Source organism: Hypanus sabinus, chromosome 13 (genome assembly GCF_030144855.1).
Source record: "Hypanus sabinus isolate sHypSab1 chromosome 13, sHypSab1.hap1, whole genome shotgun sequence".
Taxonomy (NCBI): Eukaryota; Metazoa; Chordata; class Chondrichthyes; order Myliobatiformes; family Dasyatidae; genus Hypanus; species Hypanus sabinus.
In genome coordinates this window covers 46,213,633-46,226,862 of record NC_082718.1, presented here as the reverse complement: position 1 = coordinate 46,226,862, position 13,230 = coordinate 46,213,633, and the positions used below count along the sequence as shown (strand labels likewise).

Here is a 13,230-nt window from a genome sequence, read left to right as displayed (position 1 = left end):
GGCATTGGAAGAAGAGTCCCTGTTGCAAGAAGTGCTCTGTGCAAATGAATGGCTCCAAGAAGGAAGGGCATATACTCCTGAGAGAAAGCCAGTTTGTTCAAGGTGGACTGTGAGGGAAGTTTGGGATGTGGCGGATGTTTCATGCAGGCCATGGCTCCAGTGCATGAGTAAGAGATACATTCCTGAATACTCCAGTAAGAACTCCAGTGGTCATGTGCACATTGGTTTGGTTTAATGTAATGGGCCCTTTTTTCATATTAACTGTTTGATAAAGCTGTAATTGGTAGATCTACTTCCTTTATAATTTTATGCTATGTACAATGTGTTATTTCTTGCCGACTGATAATTGTATATGGGTGGTATTTACACAGCATTCACTCAGATTGAGGTTTCTTTAATAGGAACATGATGACCTTCCTGTTTGGTTGAACCCCAAATCATACCAATTTTGGACATGCATTGTTGATGAAAGTGGCCTTCTCACCACTGAGTCATACGGCTATTAATAGAGTTAGCTTACAAGCTGAGTTTGTATATGAGCCCTGGTAAGAGGGTTTCATCAACAGAAGTATTTTCTGGATGAAACCACACTGGAAAGGCATACCTTTCAAGAAAGATTGAGGCCCCGTGCTCTTCTCAGTCAAAAAGGTCAAATGATCTACAATTTAAAAGTGTGCAATAGCTTGATAGGTTGAATAACCAGTTTGTATTTGAGAATGTTTTTTCATTTCATTGCCAAGCATCATGTCACCTGCTTTAATATTACCATTTCCTTTTTCTTTCACATGTGTATATCAGTGCAGATTGCCTGAACTGATCTCCATGATAGAAACAGTTAAAATGGAATTTTCAGAAATGTGCTTGAACCTTGTATTAAATATCAGTGCTCAGATTTCTGTTTCAAAATTTTATGAAGACATTAATGACTCCAATATATAGTAATAAACTATTTTTGAAGCTTGCCTATTGTGAATCACAGAATGATGTAGCACAAAAGGAGCAAATTAGGCCTTTAATGCTGGTGTTGTTTTTCTGACTAAGTTTATCATTTAGTTCCATTTTAATTTTCTAAAGTGCAACAGAAAACAGTTCCTTTCTGATCTTGCCACTTGTTCTTCTGCTAAACCAAAACAATGCTTTCTTTTTATTTATATATTTGATTCAATTTATTTATGTATTCAGTACTGAAAATATTTCCCATCAAAATTTGGAAAGTGTGGAACTGCTGTCATTTGATGATGATTATGAAATGAAAAAATCTGAAGAATCAGTAATGGTTTTATTTATTAAAAAGACAGCATAATTTTAATACAATTAATATTTTAACCATTTATTTTAAGGTTGTTGCAAAATCCCCTGTTGGAGAACTCAAGTCGTCATTCAAGTAATTGTGGAAAGTATGTTTCTTTTTCAATGCAAGATGCATTTCCTCCATCACAGAACATCACAACTGAAATTGCAACTACTGGTCAGAATCTGACTTCTTATGGCAGGGATTTCCCTCCAACTCAGTGTTACAACTTGGAAAGGATTCAACCTGTTGCCAACTTTTTATGTCAGGAGAATATGCCTCATCCTTATGCACTAACTGATAGCGATTTTAATATAAATGTTGCTTATAATAGAAGTAATATGTATGGAACTTCAGATGGAAATGACAAAGTTGTTGCTGAAGATGCAGAAAGTGAATATATTTTCACAGAACCAAAACCCAACTCATTTAAAGAGTCAATTGAAAAAGATTTTGGACGACATAATTCCCTTGATAAACAGTTTTTGGAAAGTAGCTCAGAGGAGTTCAGAATTCAGAAAGACATTACCTTAAGACCTGAGCAAGCTTGGAGATGTTTAGACTACAGAAGAAAAGGTGGGCATTGTGAAACAACATTTTGCATATAGTTTCTTTTTGTTGAAGATCACTTGATCTACATCCAGACCCTGATACTTTGTGTTCTTAAGATGAAGAGGAATTACTCTATCTGTGTTTTGTACTTGATAAGAAATAATTATGGATTGCTGTTTTTACAGAGAGCACATTTCCTGGCTCATCTACAGTATCTAATTAGTGTAGAGCACAAGTGCCTCGTAAAACAAACAGTAATTAAGTTGTAGAGACCAAAAAAACAAAAATATTTTAATAAATATTCAGTGTTGAAAAATATTAAAACTCTACTACAAAAAAAGCACTTTTTTTTCCAAGTAAAAACTTAAGAGTGAAAGATGAGCCATACAGCATGGAAACAGTTCCATTGATCTAATCCAATTTCTGCCCCCATCATTCCCAGCAATCCTACAATGAACTGATCAGTTAACCTACCAGTCAGCAAATCTTTGGCTCAAGAGATGCAAACTTCATTCAGCGCATCCTGAGACAGATTCAAACCCAGATGACTAGAGGAATGATACAGCAGCACAGACTGCTGTGTCATTGTCATGTCCCCAGTGTGCTACAAGTTTTATGACACTTTTCAAAAGTTGGCATGAGCAGATGGCAAGGTCAGTACGATGAATTAGGGTATAGTGAAGCTTTTGATGTACACCTTAGGAGTAATTTTACATTTGTCATTAGTTTCAGAATATTATATAGTGAATTTCAGTTAATTGGGACAGCTGCTTATATTGACAACTCTGAATGAACAAAAACTAACTGAGAAAATAGCTGGGATTTACTTTGTTTATTTGGGACACTATTCCACTTAATCGGGATAGGATACTTGCCAAGCAGTTTCAAAGTACTGTCAATTGTTTGCACTTGTGTGGCTGTTAAACATTACTCTATGCTTAGATAAAACAAAATAGTGTCAGTTGTGTGTGCTTTTGTTCAAAAAGCACTGATGGTGAGAAAAGCACAATTCAGAACTCTTTTACTCACTACAGTTTCAAACATTCAAACATGCTAGAAATGGCCCGGAGTGAAAATGAAATGATTTCACCACTTCAACAAGCTAGAAACTTACAAAGAATTTGAAGATATCAACAATCATCTTGAATGTTACAATTAAAATGAAGATTTGGAGGATGCATTTGTTGAAGCTTTTGTATGAAGGCAGTCCATGATATGAACTGGGTGTCTGTGCTGACTTTGTTTATTTGGTGGTTGTCTGTCATATCCAATGGTGACAGAATACCTGTGTGGGAGAGATTTTAAAGTAGAAAAGATTTTACACTGGGGTGTATCTACTCTCTTGATTTATTAAGTCCGGGTCCAGAACTGGGTTGCAGTGAATAACCATGACTTCTGTGCCTTAACTTCTGCCCTTTGCTCTCCACAGAGTGTTGCAGAACTGGCTTTCTGGCTGTTGGATCTCACTGTAGATTTTGTCTGCCCAGTCCACTGGAGTTGACTTTGTGTGCTTGGTTGGGCATCTCCCTATCTTACCGGGGTATGAGGCCTGCTGGGTACACTTAACCTGGTTTAGCCCGTCTGTTAAAGCGGTTGGTACCGGGGTGTGACTGCTGTCACATGCAAACCATTACTTAAAGCCACACGTGAGAGCAAGTGTTTGGTGGGGACCAAAGGAGAGTGGGCTGCCCTAGAATAGACATGATCAGCCCCTTCACTAGAGGTGCTACCCTTCTTTAGACATCCTCTACACCCCTTTGTTCATCTACTGTCAATCTCAAAAAATGTTTGGCAACAGTCCTGAATAGCATAGCGTCCCAAGTAAATGAAAGGAATTCTGGCGATTTTCTCGATTTATTTATGTTCTCCAAGAGTTGTCCCAAAATATTGGTTGCCTCGATTAATTGATGGCCCAATTAACCAAAACCCACTGTATTTTGTAATTAGATACTATTTACACAAGGAAGTGAGTCTGGAGTGTGGATATTTGTGATTGGTATCTAAGAATTGGCCTTTTCACGTCTTGTTTTAAATGAAGTAGTGATTAATAGTAATTACTGCTTTTGAAATGGACAGTTCTTGTTGGCTAATTGAAATAAAACCAGTTCTTCACTAATCAATTGAATATATCTTTTTGTAGTGCTCAGTAATTCACCAGAAAGCAGTCAATCTCCCAGCTATTCACCAAAAGAAACAGAAAGTTGTTGCAGTGTATTTTCTGATATGGTGAGTGTGTATCAATATTATCTGTCACTTATGACATGAACATTACGTAGCTATATTGGATGAAACACAACTATAGCCAGCTGAGGCTTCTGTAAAGAAGCGAAGGCTAAGTGCAGTTCATTTCACTGAGAGATCCTTTTGAAGGGACCCAACAGTAATTACAACATTAGATGTAGGAATTAGCCATTCATCTTCCATGAATGTTCCACAAAATTGTATTCGTTCTTCAACCACATTGCCATTCTCTCACCTTATTCCCTAAAGTTTGATACCCTCAATATATAAATTTCTATTCTGAAGTAGGGAAAAAAATCAATGTTGAAATAATATTGAGGTGGAAAATTTATTGTAAACTTTATTCTGAAAGGCTCACTGCTTTTTCTTAGACTGACATTGGGTTCTAGACACTCCAACCAATGAAACATAAACTTTGCATAAACTCTTTCACATCAGTTAAGAATTTTGTGCATTTTAAAAAGATCCCCTGGACTATTGTTTCCATTCCTGTTTGCTTACTGGGTATGATGTAAACGTTAGTGTGCAAGGCCAGCTACCCTATCTGAACATTAATACATCTCCAATTCTTCCCATTCTGAAGTAATTTTTTATTGAGATGGATGATTGCACACTTGCCATATTCTTGCCTATTCATTACATCTACCTCCTGAACCCTTTCTTTATTCTTCTAAAAGCCTGCACTACTATGAATCAGCAAATTCAGATATTATATTAAATATCCTAATTTTAAACCATTGGTTTAAATTCCATACAGGCAAAGCATTGTTGGTCACAGCTTTCCAGCCTGAAAATGCCCAATTCTTTCTCTATTTTTTGTTTTGTTAACCAAATACTGTGCATCTAATTTTGTTTAATAATCTCTTGAGTGGCACTTTGTCAAAGACTCCTTTTAAAGTCTAACTGTACATGTACTTGGTTCACCCTGTCATTTTATTTTCAATCTTTTTTTATTGATTTAAAAAAATTATATGAATGGATACAAATCAAAGGAGAAGTTGTATCAAATACCTAATACAATAAACGTACAAACAAAGAAAAGGATATACACTGTCAAAATCATGTATAATATGTTAGGCTAGTATATATAAACAGAGAACCACAACTCCTCTTGACAATTCAGACAAAAAAAAAGACTGGAAATTTTCTATTATTAAGAAAAAACACTAAACCTAAAACAAAAAAAAAGGGGACTGGATAAAATTGCAAAAAAAAAAAAAACATCCTTCTGGTCAAATCTGAAACTTCGCAGAGGGAGAAGAAAAAACCCCCAAAAAGTAGAAAAATAAAGAAAAAAAATTAGATCATATAAAATATTGAATAAAAGGCCATCAGGTTTGCTCAAATTTGAAAGATGTATTAAACGTCCAACTTCTAATTTTCTCCAAGCTTAAACAAGACATAATGAAGGAGAGCCAGAAAAAAACAGTAGGTGGATTAGGATCCTTCAAATGCAACAAAATAGCTCTCCTAGCCAATAAATTTGAAAAGGCTATCACATGTTGAGCGGAAGCAGGAACATTTCCTGCTTCCTTTGGAGTAATCCCAAAGATTGCCATAAGTGAATTAGGTTGTAAATCCACACCTATGACCTTTGATAACGTTCTAAAAACATCTCTTCAAAAATTATTTAACTTTATACAAGACCAAAACATTTGAGTTAGAGTAGCCACCTCAGCGTTGCATCTATCGCAAGTGGGATTTATATTAGAAAATATATGCACTAGTTTATCTTCTGACATATGTGCCCTGTGCACTACCTTGAACTGAATCAAGGAGTGATGGGCGCAGATAGATGAATTGTTAACTAAATAATAAATTTTATTCCATTGACCATCTGAAAGTGAGTCCTGAAGTTCCATTTCCCAAGCACATTTAACCTTATCATTAGATATCATACATGAATTCATTAACCATTTATATATAATGGCTACCAATCCTTTTTGAAATGGTTTGAGCTGAAAAATAGCATCTATCATATTTGGTAAATGAACAAATGGATAATTCGGTAAGAATTCACGTAAAAAAAATTCCTAACTGAAAATATCTTTTAAAAATTGTGCATTAGATATATCATATTTATCCACTAACTATGAAAAAGACATTAGACAATCCTCTAAAAACAAATCTAAAAAAAGTTTTTATTCCCTTAGTTTTCTATTTGAAAAAGCCTTATCCATAATTGATGGTTTAAAAAAAAGTTAAAATGGATATTACTCGAGAGAACAAAGTTATTTAAGTCAAAAAATCTGTGAAATTAAAACCAAATTTTTAATGTATACTTAACAATAGGACTAAGACCTTGTCTACCTATCCTAGAGAACAAAAAAGAGGAGCTCCCAGTAAAGAAGCCAGAGAAAACCCCCTTATTGTGTTTTCCTCCAATTCTAACCATGAAGGATAATCCTGATTATCTATACCATAAATCCAAAAGGTGATATAACGAATATTAATTGCCCAATAATAAAATCTAAAATTTGGTAATGCCAGTCCTCCATCTATTTTAATTTTTGCAATAAAGACTTTTGCACTCTAGAACTTTTATTATTCCAAAATAATGACAGGTTCATGGAATCTATTTTGTCAAAGAACGTTTTTGGGACAAAGGATGAAACCGCTTGAAACGTATATAAAATTTTTGGAAAATTACCTTTCTTATAGCATTTATTCGGCCAATTAATGACATCGTCATAGGCGACCATTTGGAAAACGTTTGTTGTGTATATTCAAGTAGAGGAAGGAAATTGAACTTACATAAGTCTTTAAAATTTTTTTAGTAATTTTAATACCAAGATAGGTAAAATAATTTTTAGCAATATTAAAGGGTATTTGATCATAATAATCAGAGTAATATTTAATAAGAAATAATTCACTTTTATGAAAATTTAATTTATATCCAGAGAAAATACTAAATTCAGTAAATATGGATAGCATAGAGGGAATAGATTTCCTAGGGTCTGAAATGTAAACTAATAAATATCTGCATATAATGAAACCTTATATAGTTTATCCCCTCTCTTAATACCCAGAACAGAATTAGAATCCCGAAGAGCAATAGCAAGTGGTTCTAAAGCCAAATTAAATAATAAAAAATTGAGAGGACAACCCTGAAGGGTTCCTCTATATAGTCTAAGATAAGGAGATTTTTGATTATTAGTTATAACCGTAGCCATCGGGGCTTGATAAATCAGTTTGATCCAGGAAATAAATCCCAGACCAAAATTAAACTTCTTCAAAACCTGGAACAAATAAGGCTATTCCACCCCGCAAAAGCTTTCTCTGCATCCAGAGACGCAATACATTCAGATTCTTTAACTGAGGGAGAATAAATAATATGTAACAATCTTCAAATATTAAAATGTGAATACCTATTTTTAATAAATCCAGTTTGATCATTTGAGATAACAGTAGGCAAAATATTCTCAAATCTATCTATTAGCTAAAATCTTAGAGAGAATTTAAAAATCCACATTCAATAAGAAGATAGGTCTATAGGATGCAGATTCAGATAGATCTTTTCCTTTTTTAGTAATCAATGAAATTAACATACAACATATATAACAATCACAGCACGGAAACAGGCCATCTCGGCCCTCCTAGTCCATGCCGAACTCTTAATCTCACCTAGTCCCACCTACCCGCACTCAGCCCATAACCTTCCACTCCTTTCCTGTCCATATACCTATCCAATTTTACCTTAAATGACACAACTGAACTGGCCTCTACTACTTCTACAGGAAGCTCATTCCACACAGCTATCACTCTCTCAGTAAAGAAATACCCCCTCGTGTTTCCCTTAAACTTCTGTCCCCTAACTCTCAAATCATGTCCTCTCGTTTGAATCTCCCCTACTCTCAATGGAAACAGCCTATTCACGTCAACTCTATCTATCCTCAAAATTTTTAATACCTCGATCAAATCCCCCCCTCAACCTTCTACGCTCCAATGAATAGAGACCTAACTTGTTCAACCTTTCTCTGTAACTTAAGTGCTGAAACCCAGGTAACATCCTAGTAAATCGTCTCTGCACTCTCTCTAATTTATTGATATCTTTCCTATAATTCAGTGACCAGAACTGTACACAATATTCCAAATTTGGCCTTACCAATGCTTTGTACAATTTTAACATTAACGCCTCATAAAAAGTTTTTGGAAGATTCCCAGAGGATGTAGAATCAATGAAAGTTTGACAAAGATGTGGTGTAAGCATTTCATTGAAGGCCTTATAAAATTCGACTGTATATCCATCTGGACCCGGAGCTTTACCAAGTTGCATAGAAGATATAGCCTTAGCTATTTCCTCTTGTTTAATAGGTGCATCTAGTGTATTAATATCTTGGATCAAAATTTTAGGTATATTTAATTTTTGCAAAAATCTGTTCATAATAATAGTATTGTCAGATAATTCAGATTTATAAAGATTGGAATAGAAATCCATAAATATCTTATTAATTTCATAAGGGTCTAATGTTTTAGTTCTATCTGGTCTGCATATTTTCAAAATCTATCTTCTGACCATGTTTACCTTTAAATGACCAGCTAGCAGTTTACCTGATTTATCACCATGTATATAAAATAGACTTTTAGATTTAAAAATTTGCTGCTCGATGGGAAAGGTCAAAAGCAGATCATATTGTGTTTGAAGTTCAACCCTTTCCTTATATAGATCTTCAGTAGGTCTTAATATGCTTTATCTATCTCTCTAATTTTATTAGTAATCACTAAAAGTTCCGCTTTAGTTTTTCTTCTTAAAGCTGCTGAATATGAAATTATCTGTCCCCTAAGAAAGGATTTCATTATATTCCAAATAACCAAATTTGACATTCCTTAAGTTGTATTAAGTTCAAAAAATATAGAAGTTTGCTCCTTGATAAAACTAGCAAAAGCTGGATCCTGTAACAATACGGGATTCAATCTCCACTGTGACATTTTCAAAAAAAAACTATCAGAGAGCTTCAGGGCTAATTTCACAGTCATGTGATCTGACAGCACAATGACGTCATATGCACACTTTAACAATGGAGCATAGCAAACATGTATCTTTAAAAAAAGTAATCAATTCTTTGAGTATTTATGATGAACATGTGGAAAAACAAAAAAAATCTTTGTCATTAGAGTGTTTATATCTCCAGGCCATATTCTAATAGAAAAGAATTAATACAGGCCGCCAGTTTATTAGGAAGCGACGGATTGGTTGATGACCTGTCAATCGCCGGGTTTAGACAACAATTAAAGTCACCACCTATGATCACCTTATATTCATTTAGATTCAGTAGTTCAGAAAAAAGCTTCTTAAAAAATTTAGGACTGACTGAATTAGGTGCGTACACACACCAAAGCTACCTTTTGACCACATAATAAACCAGTGACAATTAAATATCTTCCAGTCGAATCAGTAATAGTATTAAAATGTACAAAAGAGATCTTAGAGATAACAAAAATAGATACCCCTCTAACTTCCTTTGTCGATAAAGAATGATATTAAGGGCCCTTCCAGAATGAGAATTTGATGTATTCTCAGTTATAGGTGATATAAAGCTCATTCCTTTGACCTCTTCTGTTTTCCTTGAATTTTTCAATTTCCCTGGCATTCCTTTATTCCCCAATATAATTACTCCTGTTTCAGCCTGAAATGGATCCACAGTAACTTTTTCCTCACATACTTATATAGTCTACTGTTAAACTTATTGCTAGACTATTTCCATATTCTGTTTACCCTTTGCTAAGTAATGAAGTGTTGCCAATTCTCAGGTTTAGTGTTTTTTTTGCCATTATTAGAAGTCTTATCTTTTTGTTTGGTACCCATTTTAACATCTGTTGAAAATCCATAACTTGACACTCTTGCAGTGTTTACCTTAAAAGAAGAAATATTTCTTGGAAATGATGTAATGAAACTTTAAATGGTGGCTTTTGTTTGTTTCTTTACTATATGGTATAATTTACTTAAAATTTACATCTTGTGTTACCTCTATATGCCTGTGATACTGCTGCATGTTTTTCATTGCACTGGATCTTACCATCCCTGTGCACATGACAATAAATACAACTTGACTTAAAAGAGAGCTTCATAGGCATTTGGCCATTGCAGAGACCATATCAATGGCGGCAGCAGAGCACTGTAAACAAAATAAAAATACAGGAAGGACAAGTGGGGCGGCCATTGTCAGGAGAGGCCAGTGACGAGAGTAGAATTGTCAGACTTTGGCTCAAAGGAGGTTTCTGCTCAGAAGAGGCATTGGCTCTGGGTAAGCTTCTGTCAAGGTTTCCTTTTTTTTCTGTTTTCTGGTATAGTAAATGGCTGTTGTATGTTCTTCATGCTGAATGCTGGAGTCCTGGGAGAGTGAGGAGATAATTGATCAGAGTTACAGGGAAGTAGTCACCCCAAAGTTGCAGGAGGTGAGTGAGCTGGGGACTGTCAGGAGGAATGGAAATGTAAATGGGTAGTTAGAGCAGAGCACACCTGTGGCCATTCCCCTCTAAAATAAGTATACGGCTTTGGATACTTTTGTGGGGGATGACCTCCCGGGAAAATGCCACAGCGACTGGGTCTCAGACACTGAGCATGGGCCATGGTGCAGAAGGGAAAGAGAGAGAAGAAGGGAATCGGTAGTGATAGGGTACTTGATATTGAGGGGAACACAGGAGATTCTGTGGATGTGAACAGGACACCCAGATGGTGTATTGCCTCCCAGGTGCCAGGGTCAGGGATGTCTTAAATCGTGTAAAGAACAGTTTGAAGAGGGAGGGACACCAGCTAGATGCCTTAGTACATATTGGTATCAGTGACATAGAAAAGAAAATCAAAGTGGTCCTGAAAAAAGATTTTGGAGTGCGAGGCAGAAAGCTGAGAAGCAGGATCTCCAGGGTAGTAATTTCTGCATTGCTGCCTGTGCCACACGCCAGTGAGGGTAGAAACAGGGTGATTTGGCAGATAAATGTGTGGCTGAGAAGCTGGTGCAGGGGGCAGGGCTTCAGGTTCCTGGATCATTGGGATCTCCTTTGGGGGAGGTATGACCTGTTCAAAAGTGATGGGGTGCACCAGAACCCGAGGGGACCAATATTCTCGCAGGCAGGTTTGTTAGAGCTTTTGGAGAGGGTTTAAACTAATTTGAAAGGGGGGTGGGAACCTGAATGATGTGTCTCAGGATAGGACGGATGGTAAAAGAGTAAGATTACGTGCAGTCATACTGTCAGGAAGGTGATGATACATAGTCGCAGCCAACAGGGTGAGTATCAGTACGTTAGCGATGCAAAATCAAAAAGGGTAGCAAATACAGTACTCAAAGTGTTGTATCTCAATGCACTGAGTATAAGAAATAAGGTGGATGACCTTGTTGCATTGTTTCAGATTGTCAGGTCATGTTGTGGCCGTCACTGATTCATGGCTGAAGGATGGTTGTAGATGAGAGCTGATTGTCCAAGGTATCAGAGGGATAGGAAGGTAGGCAGGGGGAGGTGTGGCTCTACTGGTAAAGAATGGCATAAAATCAGAAGAAAGATGTGACATGGGATTGGAAGATGTTGAATCCTTGTGGATTGAGTTAAGAAATTGCAAGAGTAAAAGGACCCTAATGGCAGTTATATACAGGCCTCTCAATGGTGGCTGGGAGGTGGACCACTGATTACAACAGGAAATAGAAAAGATGTGTCAAAAGAGCAATATTCTGATAATCTTAGAAGATTTTAATATGCAGGTCAATTGGGAAAATTAGGATGGTTATCGATCTCAAGAATTAATTTGTTGAATGAAAGAGAGGGTTTTTTAGAGCTGTTTGTCATTGTGCCTACTATATTAGCTAGACTGGATTGGGTGTTATGTACTGAACCGGAGGCAATTAGGGAGCTTAAGGTAAATGATCCCCTTAGGAGACTGTGATCACAATATAACTGAGTTTAACTTGAAACCTTAACTTGAAATTTGATAGGAAGGAAGTAAATACTGACATAGCAGTATTTCAGTGGAGTAAGGGAAGTGACTGGTATGAGAGAGGAATTGGCTAGAGTAAATTGGAAGGAGCTGCTGGCAGGGATGTCAGCAGGGCAGCAACGGTGTGTGTTTCTGGGAAAAACGAGGAAGGCGCAGGACATGTGTTTTCCAACAATGAAGAAATACTCATGGCAAAATAGTACAACTGTGGCTAACAACGGAACTCAAAGGTTTTTAAAACAAAAGAGAGGGCATACAACAAAGCAAAAACTAGTGTGAAGATAGAGGATTGGGAAGTTTTTAAAAACCTACAGAGAACAACTAGAAGAATCATTAGAAGGGAAAAGATGAAATATGAAAGCAAGTTAACAAATATTATCAAAGTGGTTAGAAAAAGCATGTAAGAATGTAAGAAAGTCAAGTAGGTAAGAAAATAAAAGATGTGAGCGTATATAGGACCACTAGAAAATGAGGCAGGAGAAATAATAACAGGACAAGGAGATAGCAGATAAATAAATGAGTATTTTGCATCAATCTTCACTGTGGAAGACACTAGCAGTGTATCAGATGTTGTAGTGTGTGAGGGAAGAGAAGTGGGTGCAGTTACTGTTACAAGGGGAAAGGTGCTCAAAAAAGCTGAAAGACCTAAAGGTACACAAGTCACCTGGACCAGGTGAACTGCACTCTTGGGTTTTTAAAGAGGTAGTGATAGAGATTGTGGTGGCAATAATCTTTCAAAAAATCATTGGATTCTGGCATGGTGCCAGAGGACTGAAAAATTGCAAATGCTACTCTATCCTTTAAGAAAGGAGGAAGGCAGCAGAAAAAAAAATTATAGATCAGTGGTTGGGAAGATGTTAGAGTCAATTGTTAAGAATGAGGTAATGGAGTACTTGGTGACACAGAACAAGATAGGACAGTCAGCATGGTTGCTTTAAGGGAAAATCCTGCTTGACAAGCCTGTTGGAATTCTTTGAGATTACAAGTAGGATTGGTAAAGGGGATGCAGTGGATGTTGTGTATCTGGACTTTCAGAGGCCTTTGACAAGGTGCCACACGCGAGGCTGCTTACCAAGTTAAGAGCCTGTGGTATTACTGGAAACTTACTAACATGATTAGAGCATTGTATGATTAGAATGAGGCAGCAAGTGGGAATAAAAGGATCTTTGTCTGGTTGGCTGCCAGTAACTAATGGTGTTCTGCAGTGGTTGGTGTTGGG

The 13,230-nt window shown here is 36.4% G+C and overlaps 2 protein-coding genes across 9 annotated transcripts in view; one reads left to right on the top strand and one right to left on the bottom strand.

The window, feature by feature from the left end:
- Positions 1-13,230, bottom strand: part of LOC132403828 (proton myo-inositol cotransporter-like) — a 207,505-nt gene that overhangs the window by 38,178 nt on the left and 156,097 nt on the right. The gene's annotated exons all lie outside the window — the stretch shown is intronic.
- LOC132403829 (uncharacterized protein C12orf40-like) overlaps positions 1-13,230 on the top strand; it is an 80,468-nt gene that overhangs the window by 59,305 nt on the left and 7,933 nt on the right. For all 6 annotated transcript variants that reach the window (XM_059987548.1, XM_059987549.1, XM_059987552.1 and 3 more), the window contains 2 exons: positions 1,341-1,867; positions 3,984-4,069. In XM_059987548.1, the coding sequence (XP_059843531.1) occupies positions 1,341-1,867; positions 3,984-4,069 (613 nt within the window). The remainder of the gene's footprint in view (positions 1-1,340; positions 1,868-3,983; positions 4,070-13,230) is intronic.